Consider the following 25,620-nt stretch of genomic DNA (forward strand, 5'->3'; position numbering starts at 1 on the left):
TCAGTTGGAGGGTATTTTCTATCACTCTGTAGATTGGAATGTGCTTTAAATGGCCAAAATCGAGGAAACCGGTAGGAGCTGGCTGGCTTTCATATTTTTTAAAAAGTGCTGCACAGAAATAGGTTTGTGAAACAGAATGATGCCTGAGCAGGCACAGCTCCAAAAGACAGCAGGATATTGAGGATCAATTTGCATTCTCGAATCTGAAACAAATTATTTGAGCAATGACAGCACTGTTTACATAAGTGCGTTTTTATGCAAATAACATCCTAAGGCATATCACAAAGCAAAGAGAAAACACCAACTCAAGAAGGGGAACGTTTGGAGAACTGAAGATGTTTTACAAAAGGAGAGATGGAGAGATGAAGAGGTTTGGAGAATTACTTCTATTGCATTAAATTTAAAATCATCATTCTCAACATTGAACGACCTCACCCCACCAGATCTTTAAGATCTGCTCCAGTTAAGCAATGGCAATCTAAATCCCCATCAGCAACACAACAATGCTAATTAATGCAGCATCAAACAGTTAAAAGGGGGACCAGGCATGAGGTGGCAGGAGTGCAGGAGACTAGGGGACGTTCAAATCTCAGGGGGAGAGGTGCAGGGAGGAAAGGGAAAGATTCAATAGATGCCACCTTCTCGGCTTCCTCATACATCATACTGGAAGTACAGGAAGCCTGTTCCTACCCCACGGAACTCATTTCTTGCTATCTTGACTCCATTCTCTCTCCCCTTGTCCCACTTACATCCGTGATTCCTGACACCCTACATCATATCAACAATTTCCAGTTCCCTGGCCCAACCGCCTCGTCTTCACCATGGACGTCCAATCCCTCTACACCTCCATCCCCCACCGTGATGATCTGAGGGCTCTCCGCTTTTTCCTCAAACAGAGGCCCGAACAATCCCCATCCACCACTACTCTCCTCCGTCTGGCTGAACTTGTTCTCACACTGAACAATTTCTCCTTCAACTCCTCTCACTTCCTCCATATAAAAGGTGTGGCTATGGGTACCCGCATGGGCCCCAGTTATGCCTGTCTCTTTATGGGGTTTGTGGAACATTCCTTGTTCCAATCCTACTCAGGCCCCCTCCCACAACTCTTTCTCCAGTACATCAATAATTGCTTTGGTGCTACTTCACACTCTCATCTGGACCTGGAAAAATGTATTAATTTTGCTTCCAATTTCCACCGCTCCATCATTTTCATATAGTTCATCTCTGACACTTCCCTTCCTTGACCTTTCTGTCTCAATTTCTGGTGATAGACTGTCCACCAATATTCACTACAAGCCTACCGACTCCCACAGCTACCTCGACTACAGCTCCTCACACCCCGCTTCCTGTAAGGACTCCATCCCATTCTCTCAGTTTCTTCGCCTCCATCACATCTGTTCTGATGATGCCACTTTCAAAAACAGTTCCTCTGACATGTCTTCCTTCATCCCTAACCGAGGTTTTCCATCCACGGTGGTTGACAGGGCCCTCAACCGTGGCCAGCCCATCTCCCGCGCATCCGCCCTCACACCTTTCTCTCCCTCCCTGAACCATGATAGGGTCTCCCTTGTCCTCATTTATCACCCCACCAGCCTCCGCATTCAAAGGATCATCCTCCGCCATTTCCACCAACTCCAGCATGATGCCACTATCAAACACACCTTCCCTTCACCCCCCTGGCGGCATTCTGCAGGGTTCATTCCATCCGGGACACCCTGGTCCACTCTTCCATCACTCTCTACACCTCAACCCCCTCCCACAGCACCTTCCCATGCAACTGCAGAAGGTGCAACACCTGCCCCTTTACTTCCCCTCTCCTCACCTTCCAAGGGCCCAAACACTCCTTTCAAGTGAAGCAGCATTTCACTTGCATTCACTCAATTTAGTCTACTGCATTCGTTGCTCCCAATGCGGTTTCCTCTACATTGGAGAGACCAAACACAGACTGGGTGACCGCTTTGCAGAACACCTTCGGTCTGTCCACAAGCATGACCCAGATCTCCCTGTCGCTTGCCATTTCAACACTCCACCCTGCTCTCATGCCCACATGTCCGTCCTTGGCCTGCTGCATTGTTCCAGTGAAGCTCAACACAAACTGAAGGAACAGTATTTCATCTTCCGACTAGGCACTTTACAGCCTTCCGGACTGAATATTGAGTTCAGCAATTTTAGATCATGAACTCTCTCCTTCATTCCCAACCCCTTTCCGATCCCCTTTTCTTCCAATAATTTATATAGATTTTTATTTTCCTACCTAATTCCATTATTTTTAAAAGTATTTCCATCCATTGCTTTATCTCTACCTTTTAGCCTATTTCCATCCCTTCTCCCCACCCCACCCCCACTAGGGCTATCTGTACCTTTATTAACACATTCCTTAGATAATATCACCAGCTTCAACACCTCTTTGTCCTTTTGTCTATGACATCTTTTGGTTATCTCCACCTATCATTGGCCCTCTATCCAGCTCTACCTGTCCCGACCTGTCACCCCCCCTTAAACCAGCTTATATTTCACCTCTTTTCTATTTTTTCTTGGTTCTGTTGAAGAGTCATACAGACTCGAAACATTAACTGTGTTCCTGTCCGCAGATACTGTCAAACCTGCTGAGTTTTTCCAGTTATTTTTGTTTTTGTTTTGGATTTCCAGCATCCACAGTTTTTTTGCTTTTATGATACTGGGAGTGCTTGTGAACAGAATTCAGAAAAGAGGTTTAATGAGGTTTAAGGGCCTGCCGAATGCAGTAATAAGGAATCTTTTTTGAGAATGACTCTGAAATAGTGGATGGGGTATTGGATGAAGACAGCAAAGCAGAATAGTGCACGCTGTGGTCTAGCAATAGATGATTAATTAGTTGTACATCCGGTATGTGCAAATTTGTGTTCCTCAAACAAAACTGACTGGGTAGTAGAGAGCAGCAGTGGTAATGAACTGGGATAATTTTGCTTGAGATAAAGAAGGGGAGAGATGAGAGGGTGGCTAACAAATTGACAGCAACCAAGGGCTCTTGATGAGTGGGGATCAGAAGTGGAAGTTTGGGAATACGAGACTGAAAAAGGTCCAGAGTTTTTTTTTGTTTGATGGGAAGGTGGTGGAAATAGTGGCTTTGTAGGAGTGTAACAGGGCGTGTGTATGGTGAGGGAAGATGAGTAAGTAGTCAGAGCACTTAAAGATTGTGGACTTGAGAATACTTCTTTTGACTTTATGGGTAGAAGTGTTTATATGAAAGAGGAGATCAAGGAAGGACAGCATGGTGAATAATTTAAAGGAGAGGGCTAGGGGAGTTAAGGTGAAGATTGACCTCGCTGAGAACGAAGAGCTGCTTGGTGCAGCAGCAGGTGGTACATCTTTGATTGGCAATAAAAGACAAGGATTTTAAATAATCCTGAAGGAAGAGAGAATGCTAGAGGAGTTTGGGAGAGGCCATGGTGTGATTTGGGGATCAAAGAATGGCACCTCTGCAGCTTGAACAGGGCTGGTGGTGAATGACAGAGCCTGGCAAAGAAGCTTTGACCAGGAGAGGCTGCCCATAATTTATATTTGATATCTTTTGGAATAATTTTCCAAACATTTAATTTCAACTTTAAGTATAATGGTGTTAGTGTTGCATAAAGCAACAGCTAGATGTTAGCCAAATAAGCAGGGGGTAATTTATTGAATATCATTCTGAGATTTAGCACAATGTTATTGAATTTGAATTCCTCTTATAGATAAAATTTCCTCCAGCTACCAGCAACCTATCCATCTCCCGAGCTCAGCTTCCCCACAATTACAATTGAGTTTACTGTGGACCCTGGCCTTCATTGTTTCAATAATCTTCCAAGAAAAAGTAACAATCTTCTGAGGAGGAAAACTAACCCACACTCTTTCCCAAGGCAGATGGAATAGTATTAACATAGCTCAAATTTGGACACATCTGGGAACTGCAGATGGAAACACGTTTTGTTTCATGGCATCAATTTCATTCTGTGCTGCAACTTTACAAAAATGCCAAATGTTACCACTTAGCTGCAGGTCCATTAATATACCTTTATTAACAGATAAAACAGAATTGTTACTTTTCATCCTGTACATACTTTGCATAGACAACCTTGGCTTATGGGTAGGACTTCTGCCTCTAAGTCAGAGCTCCTGGGTTCTAGCCCCACTCTAGGGACTTAAACATTTAACCTAGGCTGACACTCCACTGTAGCACTGCATTGTTAAAGGGACCATAGTTCAGATGAGAATCAGACCAGCTCTGTAAAAGATCCCCTGGCACCAAATGAGGAGCAGGAAAGTTCTCCTGGTGTCCTGGGCAATGTTTAATCATCACTGAAAACAGATGATCCGGCCATTTTATCTCCTGTTTTTGGGTCTTGGTCTGTGCAAGTTGCTTGCTGTGTTTCTCTCCATTCCAACAGTGGCTACACTCCAAAAGTACTTAATTGGTTCTAAAGCACTTTGGAACACCCTGAAGACATGGAAGAAACTAAATAAACACAAGTTATTTTCTATTTCTAGTCCCCATTCCTTTTTTTTAAAAAAGCCTTACGCACTTCTCACTCACCTGAAGTAATGACACAGGGACTGGAACGTAATTGTAGCAGACTGAGGTTGAGACGGCTCAGTGATTGTTTCCTGAAAAAGTTAAAGAGTACAAGTTGGGAGGCCTGGAGGGTACAACGTAGTGTGTAGGTTGCACTTTAATTATGAGGAAAAAACCATGGCCTGAGTGTAACGCTGAACTTACCATCATTTTAAAAAGCTGATCACGGCGGGTCTGTACATCTGGAAAAAAGATGGCTGCTCCACTAAGAATGGTATTTACAGCTTCCTTCCTTAGCATCGTCCCGGAAACAGTGTCATACTCTGCATCATCCACCACTACTCAGAGAAAAGGTGATATTCAGCGATGCATAAATTAGGGCCAACTCTACAGCCGCAGTAATGCTGAATACTGGGACATCAATGTCCAACCATATATACTACAGAACACTATGTTGTGAACAAATACATTCTACAGAGGGAAAATCATCCATTCTCGCATCCCCAACAGGTATTTACAGAAGAAAATACAGCACTAACATTCACCTACTTAGACATACCAAAATACTTCTTTTAAAGCCAACTAAGAAATAAACAAAACTCAAAACAACTAACACCACCAAATCTGTCTTACTCATTACCTTTACAAAGGTAGGCATAGAGATCCCGAGCTGATTCCCTATCGATAGGGTGCTTGCTCTCAGTGCTAGGTTGTGTTGTTCCCTGCACCTTTGCAGGTTGATGAGATCCAGACAGTAATATCAAGCAATTCTGAAGCAGTTGTAACAAAATTGTCTGTGCTTGAAGGCACTCGAGTTCTCGACTGCAAGATATAATAAATGATAGTTACATTTCCTATGTTACTCTTTCCTCAGCAAAGATTGCTGGCCTGAAAGTTTACCAACAGATACACTTTCAAGAAAGCTAATGTTTGGACATAATTGTAGCTCCTTTCCTTCTAATCCTATTTTGTAAGGACAGGGAAGAGGAGAAAGATTTGTCACGATGGAGTCATACAGAGAGTCAGTAGCCCAAATCTTACAGTCCCAATAGTTATGAATGCTGAAAAAGCCACTACTGAGGGTCACAACAGCACCCAACTTCCAGGAAGACCACTTACTTGGCCTGACTGCCCTGCAGTTACACCTGTGTTTGCATTAATTATTTAGGCCTGTTCCTGGTAGATGTAGAGCCTAGTCAGGAGATCAATACCTTAAACGAACAGGAGTACAAAAACACTCCCATACCCAGCTCTATTCCACGCCCCACTCCACCCCACATGCCCGCCCCGAAGCCCTGACTCCTCTCAACCCCGGTCCACCACACCGTTGATGTCAGAGAAAAGCTGAGGAGGGGAAGAGAGAGGAGCAGAGGGTGAAAGGGGCAGAACCAGGGAGTGGAAGCCAACAGGGAGTTTCAACTGGGACCGCAGCAGTTCAAGAAGGCAGCTAACCACCACCTTCTCAAAGGCACTAGCGACAGGCAATAAATGCTGGCCCAGACAGTGAAGCCCACATCCCATGGATGAATAAAAAAACTCTAAATCCAATAGAAGATGGAAAATTATTAAACAAAAACACTTAACCAAGGTCTGTAGGTGGTGCATTAATTCAGAGGCTGCCACTGAGCTGCAGGTTATACCTCAAAGAACATGTCTTCAGCTCATGACTTCTCTGGGGTTGCACCACATTATGAGGCCTCCCGAGTCCAATAGACAATGGATCAACGCTGCAGCCAGGGAGCAAGTTCCTGCCACAGTCTATGGAAATTTAGGCATAAAATTTTAAACGGATTCAGCGATGTGCACCTCCACTCCACCAGTGACCGCAAGATTTGAGCCATTGAGTCATAACAGCACAGAATGAGATCTTTCAGTCTATCAAGTCCATGATGGCTCTGTTAGTCCCATTCCCCCACTCTACCCACATAGTCCTGCAAGTTTATTTCCCTCAAGTGCCCATCCAATTTCCCTTTGCAATCACTGATCATCTCTGCTTCCAAAAGCTTCATAAATTAACAAAGTTCCAGGTCATTATTACTCATTACGTAAAAAAAGGTCTTCCCCACATCCACCCTGTATCTCTTGCGCCAACACCTTAAATCTGTGTCCCTTAGTCCAGGTACAATCAGCTAACGAGAACAGCTTTTCTTTGTCTACTTATCCAAGCCTGGTATAATCTTCAACACCTATATCAAATATTTCCTCAATCTCCTTTGCTCCAAGAACAACCCCATCTACTCCAACCTAATTTTGTAGCTAAAATCATTCATTCTGGTAAATCTCTTCTGCACCCTCTCAAGGACCTTTAACCCCTTCCTAAAGCGTGGTGACCAGAACTAATACAATACTTTACTTGTGGCCTAACCAGAGATTTAATTTACAGAAAATCATTGCTCAACTTCACCTCTGCCTCAGCTCATCTGCTAATGAAACCCTCATTCAGTCCTTTGTCACCACTAGACTTGACTATTCTAACACACTTCCAGCTGGTCTCCCACTTTCTACCCTCCAAAAACTTGAGGGTCATCCAAAACTCTGCTGTCTGTGTCCTAACTTGCAAAAAATCCTGTCCCTCCACCCCACCCCCCATCCCCTCTTTGCTCACTGGCCTACATTGGATCTGGGTCAAGTAATGTCTTGATTTCCTTGTTTTCAAATTTCTCCATGGCTTTGCCCCTCCCTATCTCCGTAACCTCCTGCAGCCCCACAACACTCCGAGATACCTGCACTCTTCTAATTCTGGCCTCATGTGCATTCTCAATTATAATTACTCCACTATTGGTGGTGGTGTCTTCAATTGCCTAGGCCCCAAGTTCTGGATTTCCCTCCCTACACCTCTCTGCTTCTCTACCTCACTTTCCTCCTTTGAGATACTTCTCAAAACCTATCTCTTTGACCAAGCTTTAGCACATCTGACTAAATATGTCCTTATGGAGGGGTGGGAGAGGAAAGCGACGAGAGGGACAGCAAATAGAAGGAAGTGAAGAGTCGGGAGAGAGAAATAGCAAGGTGGGAGAAGCAGCGAGCAAAGTAGCAATTTTTTTTACAAAAAGACTGAGCATGTGCAGTTACAGCATGGTTCTTGGTGCATGCACAGGTACCACACTAAAACAAAAATGGAGGCAGTGCTATATGAGTAAGTTCACTAACTTACAAACCATGCTAAAACAAAAAACGCACTATTAGAGTTAATTTTAATTGGCAATACTCATAAATCCAAGTTCTCGTTGCTGAATGTGAAATAAACAGGGCATTCAACCAAACTGGTCTCTGTGTGCTTATGCGCCACCCAACCTCCTCCCACGCAACAGCATAGCCTTCTATTCCTTTCTCTCGCGTATTTATCCAGCTTTCCCTTAAATAAATCTATGCTATTTGCCTCAACTGTTCCTTATGGGAGTGACTTCCACAATCTGAGCATTCTCTGGGTAAAGAGGTTACTCAGGAATCCCTGTTTCATTTATTAGTAACTATCTTATATTTATGGCCCTTTGCTTAGGCCACCTAACCTACCAAGCTCCTTCATATCATAGGGACCTATATCAGGTCACCCCTTCTCTTTTCCAGAGGAAAAAGTCTTAAGCTGTTCAAACTCAATTTCACAGCTATAGTACGGTTAGAAGTAATACTCACACTAGGTTCATTAAAAGTATACACATTTTGAAAGTGCAAGGCCAGTATCTTGATCCTACCCAATGATGCCTGTTTAGCTATGTAACTAAGGCCCACTGAAAGTTTGCTCTTCTCGCTAACATTTATCAAATTACAGGGCATTATTTGCTTTGCACACCTGTCACACCAATTTTCATGCACAGAACTTCCCAGAAGCTGAGGGCATTCAGTCAACAGTCCTATAACTGAAAGGCTGCAAAGCTAACTTAACTGTGGTTTCTGCAGTTTGTGTAAATCGGTCTGCTGGGTTAATTTTTGTTTTTCACAAGAACAACAAGGTTCATTGTGTTGCTGGTGCCACTCACATTCAAGCTGGGACAAGACTGTTTAGCCAAGGTGTTGAAATAAGAGCAAAAGGCAGAGTCAGTCATGCTGACTTAGAAACTGAAATTCAAAAGTAGCACTATTTATTTTCATAGGATTATAGGATGGTTACAATACCACAAGGATGCCATTCCCACTTGTTGTATCCACATTGGCTTTCTGCAAAAGCAACTCAGCTAGTCCTGGTTCTGAAGAAAGTCATACGGACTTGAAATGTTAACTCTGTTTCTTTCTCTACAGATGCTACAAGGCCTGTAGAGTTTTGCCAGTATTTTCTGTTTTTATTTCGGCTAGTCCCAGTCCCAATTCCCCTCCCTTTCCCCATAGCCCTGCAAATTTTCTCTCTTCCGATAATTATCCAACTCCCTTTTGAAAGCTACAATTGAATCTCCACCACAATCTCGGCAGTACCATTCCAGATCCTAACCACTCATTGTGCAAAAAAAGATTTTCCTCATGTTGTTGGTTCTTTTGACAATCACCTTACATCGGTGTCCTCTGGTTCTTATCCTTTCCGCCAACGGCAGTAGATTCTTCTCATCCACTCTGTCCAGACGCCTCAGGATTTTGAGCATCTCTAAAAAATCTCTTCATTTTCTCTTCTCCAAGGAGAATGGTCTCAGCTTCTCCAATCTATCTACGTAATTGAAGCTCCTTATCCCTGGAACATTGCTGTGAATCTTTTCTGCACCTGCTCTGTGACTTTCCATCCTTCCTAGTGCGGTGCCCAGGACTGGGCGCAATACTCCAGTTGAGTCCAAACCAGTTTTTTTATACGAGTTCATCGTAACTTCCTTGCTTTTGCACTCTATGCCTCTATTTATAAAGCACAGTATCCCATATCCTTTATTAACCACTTTCTCAACCTGCCCTGCCACCTTCAATGATTTGTGCACATTTACCCCGAGGTCCACTGCTCCAGCACCCAGTTTAGAATTGCTCTCCTTGTTTTACCTAACAAAATGAACTACTTCATACTTCAGAGCATTAAATTTTATCTGCCACATCTGCCCACTCCACCAGCCTACGTCCTCTTGAAGTTTATCATCATCCTCCTCTACACTCCAACTCTCAGTCATTAATATAGATCAAGAAAAACAGGGGTCCTAATTGTTTTGATGAGGTTTCACTTATTCTATGAGTGACTTGAAGATGGTTAATATATAGTTTTATCTTGAAACTATACATTTACACTTTTTACAACGACCTCATGCTAAGTACTGTTCTCTGGACACAGGCTGTTCTGTGTCTTGCTCTCTTGAAGCATCTTGGTTATCTGACCCTGATGTCATGCTTACATCATCATTATCATCATTGCCTTATTAACATAACCATTAACCCTTTACACTAAGACCAACCCCCTCTTCCATTCTAAAAAACAACATTCACCACTATTCTCCATTTCCTGTCACTTAACCAACTTCATAAGCATGTTGCCATTGCCCCTTTTATTGCACAGGCTTTAACTTTGTTGACAAGCCTGTTATATGGCATTTTATCAAATGGCTTCGGAAGTCCATGTACACCACACCAAATGCATTACCCTCATAAACCCTCTCTGTTACCTCATCAAAAAACTCAATCAAAATAGTTAAACATGATTTGCCCTTAACAAATCTGTGCTGGCTTTCCATAGTTAATGCACATTTGGCCAAGTGACTCTTAATTTTGCCCTGATTTATTGTTTCTAAAAGCTTTCCCACCACCAAGTTTAAACTGTTTGGCTTGTAGTTGCTGGGTTTATCCTCAAAATTATTTTTTTTGAACAAAGGTGTAATATTTGCAGTTTTCCGATCCTCTGACATCACTCCTGTATCTAAGGAGGATTAGAAGATCATGGCCACAGGATCCACAATTCCACCCTTACTTCCCTGAACATTCTCGGATGCATCTCACCCAGTCCTGGTGACTTGTCAACTTTTAAGTACAGCCATCCTATCTAATACTTCCTCTTTATCAATTCTTGGTCCACACAGTGCTCCTTTTTCACCATGATGTGGGCAACATCATTTTCCTTGATAAAAACAGATACAAAGTAGTCAATTTGTACCTTAGCCACACTTTATACCTCCTTGCATAAATCCCTTTTTGGTCCCTAACCTGCCACTCCTCCTTTCACCACCCTTTGACCATTCTATTTATGTGCCTACAGAAGACTTTTGGATTCCCTTTATTAGCTCTTCTCATTCCCTCTCAACCCAAATTCAACCCAAATTGTAGACTGAATGCTGAATTGTATTTCGAAATATATTTTGGTCCCACTCAAAATATTTTTGAAATCACTTCAAACAGTGAATCCTTTGTGAAATTATGGATCTTCATTGTTTTCCATTTGACAGTTATTTTGACAATTTGCAGTACATCAAAATTTAGTTGCTCCACCCCTCTTTCCTGTATCCCAGTTAAGTGCCAATAAGTTATACTACACAGTAATGAAGTATGCACCCACAATTCACAGCCAGGCAGATAGGAAAACAGAACATACGAGTAGGGGTAGGCCATTTGGCCATCGAGCCTGCTCCATCCTTCAGTTAGATTGTTACTGATCTCAACGTCGCTTTCCTATGCTACCCCCATTTCCCTTGATGTCATTAGTATCTAGAGACCTATCAATTTCTGTCTTGAGCATGCTCAATCTTGCCACTCCAGGGATTAGTCTGGTGAACCTCTGCTGTACTCTCTGCGGCCAGTATTTCCTTCCTTAGATAAAGAGACCAAAATTGTATACAATACTCAAGGTGCGGTCTCAACAAGGCTCTGTACAATTACAGCAAGACATCTTTACTCTTGTACTCAGATCCTCTTGCGATGAAGGCCAACATGCCATTTGTTTTCCTAATTGCTTGCTGCACCTGCATGCTTGCTTTTGGTGACCCATGAACAATGACACCCAGGTCCCTTTGGACATCAACACTTCCCAACCTCTCAACATTTAAGAAATACTTTGCCTGTTTTTTTTTTACCAAAATGGATAACTTCACATTTACTCACATAATATTCCAGCTGCCACGCTCTTGCCCATTCACTTAGCCTGCCCAAATCCCTTTGAAGCCTCCTTGCATCCTCTTCAAAACTCATATTCCCACCTAGTTTTGTCCATCTGCAAACTTGGAAAAATTACATTTGGTCCCCACATCCAATTCATTTATATAGATTGTGAACAAATGTGGTCCCAGCACTAGTACCCAACTAGTAAAGCCTGCTATCCTGGGAATGACCCGTTTATTCCTACTCTGTTTTCTGTCTGTTAACCAATCCTCAATCCATAACAGTATATTGCCCCCAATCTCATGTGCTCTAATTTTGTTTACTAACCTTGTGGGACCTTTTCAAAAACCTTCTGAAAATACAAATACACCACATCCACTGGGTCTCTTTTATGCTGCAAGGAACATCCTCAAAAAATCCAAAAAGTTTGTCAAACATGATTTCCCTTTTATAAATCCATTGTGACTGCCCAAATATATCATTGATTTCTAAATGTCTAATTATCACAACCTTTATAATAGATTCTAACATTTTCCCTACTACTGACATCAAACTATCAGGACTGTAGTTCTCCGTTTTCTCTCTCCCTCCCTTCTTAAATAATGAGGTCACATCTGTTACTTTCCAGTCTGCAGGAACCTTTTCAGAATCTATAGAATTTTGAAAGATAACCACCAATGCATACACTGTCTCTACAGCCAACTCCTTCAACACTCTGTAGCTCATCAGGCCAAGGGGATTTTTCAATATACAATCCAATTAATTGCGAGTATTAGCTCTTTATTAATACTAATTTCTCTCACTTCTTCATTTTCACAAGTCCCTCGGTTCCCTAGTATTTCTGGGAGATTTTCTGTAAATTCCCCCATGAAGACAGACCTACAAAGTAATTGCTTAATTTCTCCGCCATTTCCTTATTCTTCATTTTAAATTATCCTGTCTCCACCTGTAATGGACCCACTTTTGTCCTTGCTAATCTTTCTTTTTCACATGCCTAAAGAAGTTTTTACAGTCCACCTTTATGTTTCTCGATAGCTTGCATTCATATTTTCTTTTCCCTTTCTTAATCAATTTCTTAATCTTCTTTGCTGGATTCTAAATTGCTCTCAATCCTTGGGCTTACCACTTTTTCTGGCAACCTTATAAACCACTTCCTTTCATCTAATGCAATCTTTAACTTTTTTTTTTACAACAAAAACAAAAATTGCTGGAAAAACTCAGCAGATCTGAAAGCATCTGTGGAAAGGAAGACAGAGTTAATGTTTCGAGTCTGTATGACTCTAACTTCTTTTGTTAGCCACAGTTGATTCACCTTTCCTGCTGGATTTTTGTGTTTTAGAGGAATATATATTTGTTGTAGACTATGTAATACTTCTTTAAATACTAGCTATTACCTCTCTACTGTCAATTTTTTTTTAGTGTATTTTCCCAATCCACAATGGCCAACTTGCCCCTCATACCTTCATAGTTTCATTTGTTCAAATTTTTAAGATCCTAGTTTCAGGATGAATCATTTCACTTGCAAACGAAATGCAAATTCTGTTTTATGATCATTATTTCCTGAACACTCCTTTACAGCAAGGTTATTAATTAGCCCTTTCTCATTATATAATACTAAATCTAAAATAGCTCGATCCCTAGTTGGTTCTTCAAAGTACTGCTCCAGAAACTCAACTTGGATGCATTCCAGGAATTCATCCTCCACAGCATTAGGTTTACCCAGTCTTTATGCAAGTTGAAATCACCCATTATTACTATATTACACATGACACCTACTGCTCTAATTTCCTGATTTATACTGTGCCCAATGTTACCACTACAGTTTGGTGGCCTATAAACAACTCTCACCAATGTTTGCTGCCCCTTGCTGTCTCTTAGCTCCGCCCAAACTGATTCTACATCTTGATCCTTCGATATAAGATCTCTTTCCTTATTAGCAGCGCTACCCCACCTCCTTTTCCTTTTTTCTTATCCTTCCTAAATAACAAATATCCTTGAATATTCAGCCCCAGTCTCACTCACACTGTAACTATGTTTTTGTAAAGGCAATTGAATCATACCCATTTACCTCTATTTGTACCTTCAATCATCTACCTTGTTGCGAATACTACGTTATGTTCAGATAGAGTACCCTTAACTTTTCCACATTCTGATCTTATTTGATGCTTGCCTCTATGTCTGCCTCATAATTTTGCTTACTACTTTTCTACTTCCTGTTACCAGTTTTGCTTCCCTCCAATTTGAGCTCCATCTCAGGTTCCCATCCCCTGCCAACATAGTTTCAAGCCTCCCCAAAAGCAATCGCAAATCTCCACTCTAGTTTGCCTTCTACTACCTTGGTAATCCAGACATGTGGCCAAGAAACCCACGCTCCACCCAATGTTTAAAAAGATTTAGTTACCATAGGTCCAAATTCGTCTGCTTGCCCCAAGTATGCTACATCTACCATATGCTATGTCTCAAATTATGCATATACCAGGTCCCAATATGCAGTTGAGCGTGATTATACAGTCTCAAATGGAGGAATGGGAGAGGAACCTGGATAATTCAGCCATTAATTTATTTCCCTGCTGGCACAGAACGTACCTGCTTCCTTCATTTTCCCCACTGCCAACAGAGCCTGAGATTGGGAATGCACAAGCAATAGGTAATACTACATCACATCAAAATACCTACCATCATTCTGCCTGCCACCTCTGGTCGATCAACCATCTGGATGTATAGCAACTGATGAAAGCAGATGAATATAAATACTTAATACCACTCGAAGGAGTCAGCTCAGGCTCAATAGGCTGAATGGCTTCTTCTGTACTATATTATTTCATGATTCTATGGCTATTTGCAACCTAAAGGACTTGACATAAACTGAACACTAACCCGTAAATTCCTTATGTTACAGTGGCATATCAAGTGAAATGGGCTTCAAATCAACTGAATTTTATGACTATATATTCTACTTGATTATGTTTTCAATCCAATCTGTGCTATACTCCATTCCTTTATACTAAGTTGAATATTAATTATCTCCTCCTGAAAAAAATCTTTCAACTTCTACAAATGATTTTACCAAAAGCTTGATTACCAACATTCCCATACATAAAATATTTAAAATAATCAGAAGCACAAACCAATTCTTTTATTAAAAAATATCCCAACTCTCAAAGAAACAAGAACATTTTAGCAGAAGGGCTTTAAGTGCTTTTAGTTCCATTGCCTTGGTTTTCAAAATGTGCTGGATTAGACGTAGTTGTGGAATAAACCATACTACACAGGGATGCATTGAGCCATGAACTGAAGTAAAGTCCCAGGTTGTTGTAAGTACATTTTGTCTCAGTAGTCCTAGGCTATTAAATAGGAAGGCTCTCACACACAGCTCCCCCAATACCAACAGAATTAAACTCGTTTCACTTCCTCCAAATAAAAGGTGTGGCTATGGGAACCCGCATGGGCCCCACTTATGTCTGCCTCTTTATGGGGTACGTGGAACATTCCTTGTTCCAGTCCTACTCAGGTCCCCTCCCATAACTCTTTCTCCGGTACAGCAATGACTGCTTCGGTGCTGCTTCATGCTCTTGTCTGGACCTGGAAAAATTTATTAGGTTTGCTTCCAATTTCCACCCCTCCATCATTTTCACAGGGTCCATCACTGACACTTCCCTTCCCTTCCTTGACCTCTCTGTCTCAGTTTCTGGTGATAGACTGTCCACCAATATTCATTACAAGCCTACTGACTCCCACAACTATCTCGACTACAGCTCCTCACACCCCACTTCCTGTAAGGACTCCATCCCATTCTCTCAGTTCATTCGCCTCCGTCGCATCTGTTCCGATGATGCCACTTTCAAAAACAGTTCCTCTGACATGTTTTCCTTCTTCCTTAACTGAGGTTTTCCACCCACAGTGGTCGACAGGTCCCTCAACCGTGTCCAGCGCATCTCCCGCACATCCGCCCTCACTCCTTCCTCTCCCTCCCAGAACCATGATAGGGTCCACCTTATCCTCACTTATCACCCCACCAGCCTCCGCATTCAAAGGATCATCCTCCGCCATTTCCGCCAACTCCAGCATGATGCCGCCACAAACACATCTTCCCTTCACCCCCCCAAAAGCATTCTGCAGGGATCATTCCCTCCAGGCCAACCTGGTCCATTCCTCCATCACCCCCTACACCTCAAACCCCTCCCAAGGCACCTTCCCATTCAACTGCATAGGGTGCAACACCTGCCCCTTTACTTCTCCTCTCCTCACCTTCCAAGGGCCCAAACACTCCTTTCCAGTAAAGCAGCATTTCACTTGCATTTCCCTCAATTTAGCCTACTGCATTTGCTGCTCCCAATGCGGTTTCCTCTACATTGGAGAGACCAAACACAGACTGGGTGACCACTTTGCGGAACACCTTCGGTCTGTGCGCAAGCATGACCCAGACCTCCCTGTTGTTTGCCATTTCAACACACCACACTGCTCTCAAGCCCACACGTCCGTCCTTGGCCTGCTGCAATGTCCCAGTGAAGCTCAACACAAACTAGAGGAATAGCACCTCATCTTCCAACTAGGCACTCTACAGCCTTCTGGACTTAACATTGAGTTCAACAACTTCAGATCATGAACTCTCTCCTCCATCCCCACCCTCTTTCCGATCCCCCTTTTTCCAATAATTTATATTTTTTTTAAATATATTTTTCTTTTCCCACCTATTTTTAAATCTATCGTTTTATCTCCACCTTTTAGCCCATTTCGATCCCTTTTCCCCACCCCACCCCCTCTAGGGCCATCTGCCACTTGTTTGTCCTACTTTCTACCCTTAATGTCACCATTAGCACATTCCTTAGATAATGTCACCACCGTCAACACCCCTTTGTCCTTTTGTCTATGACATCTTTGGCAATCTCTTCTTTGCTTCCACCTATCACTGGCCCTCTATCTACCTGTCTCACCCCCCTCTACCAACTTATATTTCACCACATTTCTATATTTCTTTAGTTCTGATGAAGAGTCATTCAGACTCGAAATGTTAACTGTGTTCCTCTCCGCAGATGCTGTCAGACCTCCGAGTTTTTCCAGCTATTTTTGTTTTTGTACCAACAGAATTGGACTCTGTTCTGGCAGTTGTGGCTCTGTGGTAGTGCTCTCACCTCAATCAGAAGTTTGTGGATTCACGTCCCACTCTAGAATCCAAAATTTAGGCTGATGCCACCATGCTGTACTCTTGGTGGGCTGTACTGTCCTTTAGATAAAACTTCAGACTAAGGCTCACTCAGGTAGACATAAAACATGCCATGGCATTGCTTCAAAATAGAGCAATAGTGTTCTCCTGGCCAGCCTTTATCTCGCAAACATCATCATTAAGACAGATTATCTAGTCATTATCATTGCTGTGTGCAAATTGGCTGCAGTGCTTCTTAACAGTGACTACTCTAGCATTCCATCAGTCCCTGCCCCTGGTCACGATGGCTATGTAATGTGTAGGTACCAGAACCATCACCTAAAGATTCTACTCCAACATTAATTTCTGCATCAAGAGAGGTTAAATAACAGGGTTAAAATCAGAGGAAAGAAAAAAATGCTGGCTTACTTCTGTCTGAATTTTTCATAGAAGTTCCAAAAGAGTTGTAGGTTAAGGTCTGAAAAGTCCAGGTAAGGTTTCTGTTTTAACCTCCGCTCCCTTAATTCTGCCTACAGGTAAAGAAAGTTTACCAATTAACCATCAAGCCAGTGGGCAAAACAACCTAAAAAAAACTGCAATACAGACCACACTTAGTGTTCCATTATGTAAAAGGTTCGCAGAGGTCCTTGCTAGGGAGGTGGTTATGATGTTATAATATTATTCTGATGAACAAAAAATGTATACAATCCTAATCAGGATTGATTAATTGAAAGCAATTTGCCTTTAACAAACTTAACTGAGTTCTTTGAAGAAATTTATGAGATTGATGTGTATATGGACTTTCAAAAGGCATTTGATAAGGTGCTACACAATAGGGCTCATTAGGAAAATTGAAATTCATGAGATTAAAAGGGGCAGTAGCAACGTGGATACGAAATTGGCGAAGAGATAGAAAGCAGAGTGTAGTGGTGAACGGTCATTTTTCAGACTGGAGTGAAGTGCACAGTAATGCTCTTTAGCGGCTAGTGTTAGGATCACTGCTCTTTCTGATATATATTCATGACCCAGATTCTGGTATATAGGGCATAATTTCAAGTTTGCAGATGACATGAAACTCAGAAACGTAGCAATTGTGAGAGGGACAGTAGCAGGCTTCAGACAAACAGACTAGTGAAATGTGCAGACATGTGGCAGATGAAATTTAGCAAAGAGAGGCACGAAGTGATGCATATTTGTAGGAAGAATGAGAAGAGGTAATATAGATTAAATGGCACAATTTTAAAGGAGCTTCAGGAACAGGGTAACAGGGGGGTGTACATACACAAATTTTTGAAGGTTTGCAGGACAAGTTGAAAAGGCTGCTAAAGGATTGAGGAACATTTGCTTTATAAAAAGAAGTATAGAGTACAAAAGCAAGGAAGTTACACTAAGCCTTTTATAAATCATTGGTCAGGCCCCTGCTCGAGTACTGTGACCATTTATGGATACCATACTTTACGAAGGATGTCAAGAGAGAATGCAGAGATGATTTATTAAAATGATAACAAGGATGCAGTGTATCAGTTAGATGAACAAGCTCGAGAAGCTAGGGTGATTCTCCTTAAAGCAGGGAAAGTTAAGGCAGCATTGAATAGAGGTGCTGAAATCATCAGTTGTTTTGATCAAGAGTAAATAAGGAGAAACTGTTACCAAAGGCAGATTGGTCAGTAACTGATGACAGATTTAAGGTAATTGGCAGAAGAACCAGAGGCAAGATCAACAGAAATTTCTTCAGCAACTAGTTATGATGATCTGGAATGCACTGCTCAGAAGGGTGGCAAGACTCAATAACAACTTTCTGAAGGGAATTGAATGAATACTTGGAAGGAGAAAAATTTGCGAGGGGAAAGGGCACAGGGGCGGGATGAATTGGACAGTTCCTCTGAAAACCAGCAGAGGCACAATAGGTCAAATAACCTTCTTAAATTGTAAGACGGGAATCTGTTTGGCTATAATCTGCTATAACCAAGTGGACAGCCACCCTCTCTGCACCTATATGCAAACAAGTCATATAGATGAGGATCTTAAGGGCTGGTGAAAAAGAACACCAGTAAAAATCACAAGCAAGTTGAAAGAAAAGTTTCATTTTAAACAGTCTCCTTGAATGGTTGCAGCACAGGAGGCGGACATTCAGCCTGTTGTGTATCTGCTGAATCTCCAAATGAGCAATTCACCACATGCTTTCCCCCTACCTTCTCCCTGTAACCCTGCACATTCTTCCTTTTCAGATAATAATCCAATTCCTTCTTGAATGCCTCAATTGAAGCTGCCTCCACCAGACTTTCAGACAGCACATTCCAGACCTTAACCACTCTTCTCATGTCTCCACTGCATTATATGTTATATGGATTTTTAAAATAAGTTTCAACATACGGCATCCTGCGCCAGTTGCTGGATAAAGTAGAGTGTCTTCAACACGAGAGTTTGCCCAGTAACAAGACCGCTTGATGCTGTATCAGAGAAAGAGACACACTCTTGATTGGACGGTCTCAAGTAACCACGAATGGTTAGATGCTTGATGCCAATACGCACATTGTTCTCATCCTCTTGGCGGGGACAGAGAAACTTCACCATCAGGTACTGGGGAGAGAAAAAAAAAATCAAGAGAGAGTTCAGTCATCATCATCACAAAAGCAGCTGAAAAGGATTGTTGCCATGACCTTATTGCCCCTGTATAAAGGCCTTAATTGAAGCTACTAAAAGTGGAGATCTGAAAGATTAAGTGCCTACAACAAAAATCTCACCAAGTTACTTGAATACTGTTCATTGCTCGCAAAAAACCCACTGCCATATTCAGCAACCAAAGGAATTCTCAAACTTAGAGCAGACTTTTCACCCTGCTTTAGGCAATGCAGGTCAAAGGATAAAGCAATGTAATATATATTTTTCAGGAATATTACAGATAGAAAAACAAAAACTTATCTAAACTATTTAATGCAAAGTAAGCATATAATCTGAGAAACTTAATTGGACCAGCCATATAAATGTTGAGGCTACAAGAGCAAGTTGGAAGCTGGGAATTCTTCAGCAAGTAACCCACCTCCTAACTTCCCGAAGCCTGTCCACCATCGACAAGACACAAGTGATGAGTACTCTAAACTTGTCTGGATGAGTATAGTTCCAAGAAGACTCAAGAAGCACAGCGCCATCCAATACAAAGCAGCCTGCTTGATCAGCAACCTGAACACCACCTTAAACATTGACTCCATTCGCCACAAGAGTACTGTGGCAGCATTGCATACCAGCTGCAAGATGCACTGCAGCAAGGATCCTTTAACAGCACCTTCCAAACACACAATCTCTACCACCCAGAAGGACAAGAGCAGCAGAAGAATTAGAAAACCATCACCTGCTGTCTCACAGACTAGTCAAGCAACAGCCTGGCACAGTCATAATCATGGAATCATACCTTACAGACAATATCCCAGACAGCTCCATCACCATCCCTGGGTATGTCCTCACCCACCGGCAGGAAAAACCCAGCAGAGGTGGCGGCAGTGATATAGGGTTGGAAGGGAGTTGCCATGCGAGTCCTCAACATCAACTCCAGATCCCATGGAGTCTCATGGCATCAGGTCAAACATGGGCAAGGAAACCTCCGGCTGATTACCACCTCTCACCCTCTCTCAGCTGATGAATCTGTACTCCATGTTGAATACCAATTAGAAGAAACACTGAGGATGGCAAGGGAACAGCATGTACTCTGGGTGGGGTACTTCAATGTCCGTCACCAAGAGTGCTTGGTAGCGCCACCAATGACCCAGCTGGTTGAGTCCTAAAAGACATAGCTGCTAGACTGGGACTGTGGCAGGTGGTGAGGGAACCAACAAGAGGGAAAAACCTATTTGACCTTGTCTTCACCAATCTACCTGTTGCAGACGCACCTGTCCATGACAGTGTTAGAAGGAGAGACCACTGCACCGTCCTCGAGAAGACAAAGTCCTGTCTTCACACTCAGAATACCCTCAATCATGTTGTGTGCCGCTACCATCATGCTAAATGGAATAGATTTTGAACAGATCTAGCAACTAAAAACTGGGCTTCCATGAGGCACTGTGGACCATCAGCAGCTGCAGCAGAATTGTATTCAAACACAATGTGTAATCTCACAGCCCAACTTATCCCCCACTCTACCATTACCATAAAGCTGGGGGATCAACACTGGTTCAATGAAGGCTACAGGAGCAACACCAGGCATACTTAAGCATGAGGCGTCAATCTGGTGAAGCTACAGCATAGAACTGGTTGCATGCTAAACAGCTGAAGCAGCATGCAATAGACCGAGCCAAGAGACCCACAGCCAATGGATCAGATCTAAGCTCTGCAGTCCTGCCACATTCAGACATGAACAATAGTTGACAATTAAACAACTAACAGGAGGAGACTCCATAAATTTCCCCATCCTCAATGATGGGGGAGCCCAACACATCAGTGCAAAAGACAAAGTTCAAGGGGAAGGTGGTGACATGGGGGTATTATCAGAGGACTAGCAATCTAGAGACCCAGGGTAATGATCAGGGGATTTGGATTGAAATCCCACCATGGTAGATGGTGAAATTTCAATTCAATAAAAAAATCTGGAATTAAAAGTCTAATGATGACCATGAAACCACTGTCGATTGTCGTAAAACCCCATCTGGTTCACTAATGTCTTTTAGGGAAGGAAATCTACTGTCCTTCCCTGGTCTGACCTATGTGACTCCAGATCCACAGCAATGTGGTTGACTCTTAAATGCCTAGGAAGCCACTCAGTTCTCAAGGGCAATTAGTGATGGGCAATAAATGTGATGCCCCCATCCCATGAAAGAATAAAAAAAATATATCTTTAGCCAGAAATGGCAAGTGGATGATTCATCGTGGCCTCCTCCCGAGCACTCCAACATCACAGATGCCAGTCTTCAGCCAATTCGATTCACTCCAGGTGATATCAAGAAACGGCTGAAAGGCACTGGATACAACAAAGGCAACGGGCCCTGACAACATTCTGGCAACAGTACTGAAGAACTAGCCATGCCCCTAACCAAGCTGCTCCAGTACAACTACAACACTGGCAGCTGCCTGGCAATGTGGGAAATTGCCCAGGTATGTCCTGGCACAAAAGGAAGAGCAATTCCAACTTAGCCAATTACTGCCCTATCAGTGTACTCTCAATCATCTGAAAAGTGATGGAAAGTATCGTCGACAGTGCTATCAAGCGGCACTTATGAGCAAAAACATACTTACTGATGCTCGGGAGGGGTTCCACAAGGGCCATTTGGCTCCTGATCTCATTACAACCTTGGTCCAAACATAGAAAAAAGAGGCGAGGTGAAAGTGACTGCCCTTGACATCAAGGCTGCATTTGACAGAGTGTGTCATAGAGTCATAGAGGTCTACAGCACAGAAAAAGGCCCTTCAGCCAATCGAGTCTGCGCCGATTAAATAAGTACCTAACTATTCTAATCCCATTTTCCAGAACTAGGCCCATAGCCTTGTATGCTATGGCATCACAAGTGCACATCCAAATATTACTTAAATGTTATGAGGGTTTCTGTCTCCACCACCCTTTCAGGCAGTGAGTTCCAGATTCCCACTACCCTCTGGGAGAAAAACTTCTTCCTCGCATCCTCTCCAAACCTCCAGCCCCTTGCCTTTAAATCTATGTCCCCTGGTTATTGATCCCGCTGCCAAGGGGAAAAGTTCCTCCCTGTCTACCCTATCTATGCCCCTCATAATTTTATACACCTCAATCATGTCCCCCCCTTCAATCTCCTCTGCTCCAGGGAAAATAACCCTAGTCTATCCAATCTCTCCTCATAACTAAAACTCTCCAGCCCAGGCAAAATCCTGGTAAATCTCCTCTGCACTCTCTCTAGTGCAATCACATGCTTCCTATATTGTGGATTCCAGAACCGCACACAATTCTCTAGCTGTGGCATAACCAGCATTTTATGCAGTTCCAGCATAACCTCCCTGCTCTTATATTCTATGCCTCGGCTAATAAAGGCAAATAGCCCATATGCCTTCTTAACCAACTTATCTACCTGTCCCACTACCTTAAGGGACCAGTGCACATGCACACCAAGGTCCCTCTAATCCTCGGTACTTCTCAGGGTCTACCGTTCATCGTGTATTCCCGTGTCTTGTTTGTCCTACCCAAGTGCATCACTTATCCAGATTAAATTCCATTTGCCACTTATCAGCCCATCTGACCAGCCCGTCTATATCCTCCTGTAATCTATGGCTATCCTCCTCACTATTTACCACCCCATCAACTTTCGTGTCATCCGCGAACTTACCGATCAACCCTCCTACATTCAAGTTTAAATTGTTTATATATACCACAAACAGCAAGGGACCGAACACCAATCCCTGTGGAACCCCACTGGACACAGGCAATCAGTCACAAAAACACCCTTCGACCATCACCATCTGCTTCCTGCCATTCAGCCATTCTGGATCCGGTTTGCCAAATTGCCTTGGATCGCACGGGCTCTTGCCTTCGTTATCAGTCTCCCATGCGGGAGTCTAAGTAAACTGCGTCAAATGCGTTGCCCTCATCTACACACCTGGTCACCTCTTCGAAAAATTCAATCAAACTGGTCAGATATGACCTCCCCTTAACAAAACCATATTGACCATCCTTGATTAATCCCTGCCTCTCCAAGTACAGATAAATTCTGTCCCTCAGAATTGTTTCCAATAGTTTCCCCACCACTGAGGTTAGACTGACTGGCCTGTAATTTCCTGGTTTATCCCTTCCTCCCTTCTTGAATAACGATGCCACATTGGTTGTCCTCCAGTCCTCTGGCACCTCTCCTGTGGTCAGAGGGGTATTGAAAATTATTGCCAGCGCCCCTATCTCCTCCCTTGCCTCACTCAACAGCCTGGAAAACATTTAATCCGGGCCTGGAGATTTATCTACTTTTAAGCCTGCCAGGCCACTTAGAACCTCCTCCCTTTCTATGCTAATTTCTTTAATTATATCACAGTCTTTCTGCCTGATTTCCATACCCATGCCGACCCTCTCACTTGTGAACACCGACACAAAGTATTCATTTAGAACCCTACCTACATCTTCCGGCTCCACACACAAGTTACCACTATGGTCCTTAATGGGCCCTACTCTTTCCCTAGTTATCCTCTTACTCTTAATGTACTTGTAAAATAACTTTGGATTTTCCTCTATTTTACCTGCCAATGTTTTTTCATGCCCCCTTTTAGCTCTCGTAATTTCCTTTTTAAGTTTCCCCCCTACACATTCTGTACTCCTCTGGGGCATCCGCTGTTTTGAGCCCTCGGTATCTGCCATAAGCTTCCCTTTTTCTCTTAATCCAATCCTGCATATCCCTCAATATCCAGGGTTCCCTGGATTTGTTGGCCCCACCCTTTATCTTTACTGGCAAATCTTGGCCTTACACTCTCCCTATTTCCTTCTTGAATGAGTCCCACTGCTTTGACGCAGATTTACCTAAAAGTAGCTGCTCCCAGTCCGCTCTGGCCAAGTCATATCTGACCTTATTAAAATCTACCTTCCCCCAATTTGGAACTCTAATTTCAATGGTGGGGTCATGGTTCAGGGGGAGATAGGAGGAAGTGTCTGCGAGTTGACGCTCAGCCTCTGTGAGGTAGAGGTCAGTGAGCCAGGCAACCACAGCACCACCCTTGTCAGCAGGTTTGATGACAATGTCAGGGTTGGACCTGAGAGAACAGAGTGTAGCAAGTTCAGAGAGAGACAGGTTAGAGTGGGTGAGAGAGCAGAGAAACTGAGTCGACTGATGTCACTCCGTTCTCTCAGGTCCAACCCTGAAATTGTCTTCAAACCTGCTGACAAGGGTGGTGCTGTTGTTGTCTGGCGCACTGACCTCTACCTCACAGAGGCTGAGCCTCAACTCGCAGACACTTCCTCCGACCTCCCCCTGGACCATGACCCCACCACTGAACATCAAGCCATTGTTTCCGAGACTGTTACTGACCTTATCTCCTCTGGAGATCTTCCTTTCACAGCTTCCAACCTCAGTCTCCCAACCTCGGACGGCCCGCTTCTACCTCCTACCCAAAATCCACAAACAGGACTGTCCCGGCAGACCGATCATGTCAGCCGGTTCCTGCCCCACGGAACTCATTTCTTGCTATCTTGACTCCATTCTCTCTCCCCTTGTCCAGTCTCTTCCCACCTACATCCGTGATTCCTGACACCCTATATCGCATCAACAATTTCCAGTTCCCTGGCCCCAACCGCCTCCTCTTCACCATGGACGTCCAATCCCTCTACACCTCCATCCCCCACCGGGATGGTCTGAGGGCTCTCCGCTTCTTCCTCGAACAGAGGCCCAAACAATCCCCATCCACCACTACTCTCCTCCGTCATGCTGAACTTGATCTCTCACTTAACAATTTCTCCTTCAACTCCTCTCACTTCCTCCAAATAAAAGATGGGCCCCAGTTATGCCTGTCTCTTTATGGAGTATGTGGAACATTCCTTGTTCCAGTCCTACTCTGGCCCCCTCCCAAAACTCTTTCTTCAGTACATCGATGATTGCTTCGGTGCTGCTTCATGCTCTCGTCTGGACCTGGAAAAAATTTATTAATTTTGCTTCGAATTTCCACCCCTCCATCGTTTTCACATGGTTCATCTCTGACACTTCCCTTCCTTGACCACTCTGTCTCAATTTCTGGTGATATTCATTACAAGCCTACCAACTCCCACAACTACCTTATCTACAGCTCTTCACACCCTGCTTCCTGTAAGTGCTCCATCCCATTCTCTCAGTTCCTTCGCCTCCATCGCATCTGTTCTGATGATGCCACTTTCAAAAACAGTTCCTCTGACATGTCTTCCTTCTTCCTTAACTGAGGTTTATCACCCAAGGTGATTGACAGGGCTCTCAACCGTGTCCGGCCCATCTCCCGCGCATCCACCCTCACACCTTCCTCTCCCTCCCTGAACCATGATAGGGTCCCCCTTGTCCTCACTAATCACCCC

The 25,620-nt window shown here is 43.2% G+C and overlaps 1 protein-coding gene across 3 annotated transcripts in view; it reads right to left on the reverse strand.

The window, feature by feature from the left end:
• Positions 1-25,620, reverse strand: part of zzef1 (zinc finger, ZZ-type with EF hand domain 1) — a 285,136-nt gene that overhangs the window by 187,960 nt on the left and 71,556 nt on the right. For all 3 annotated transcript variants that reach the window (XM_041196874.1, XM_041196875.1, XM_041196876.1), the window contains exons 13-17: positions 19,029-19,235; positions 17,085-17,185; positions 5,169-5,350; positions 4,733-4,866; positions 4,550-4,620 (exon numbers count right to left, since the gene is read on the reverse strand). In XM_041196874.1, the coding sequence (XP_041052808.1) occupies positions 4,550-4,620; positions 4,733-4,866; positions 5,169-5,350; positions 17,085-17,185; positions 19,029-19,235 (695 nt within the window). The remainder of the gene's footprint in view (positions 1-4,549; positions 4,621-4,732; positions 4,867-5,168; positions 5,351-17,084; positions 17,186-19,028; positions 19,236-25,620) is intronic.

This window comes from Carcharodon carcharias, chromosome 10, assembly GCF_017639515.1.
Source record: "Carcharodon carcharias isolate sCarCar2 chromosome 10, sCarCar2.pri, whole genome shotgun sequence".
Classification (NCBI taxonomy): Eukaryota; Metazoa; Chordata; class Chondrichthyes; order Lamniformes; family Lamnidae; genus Carcharodon; species Carcharodon carcharias.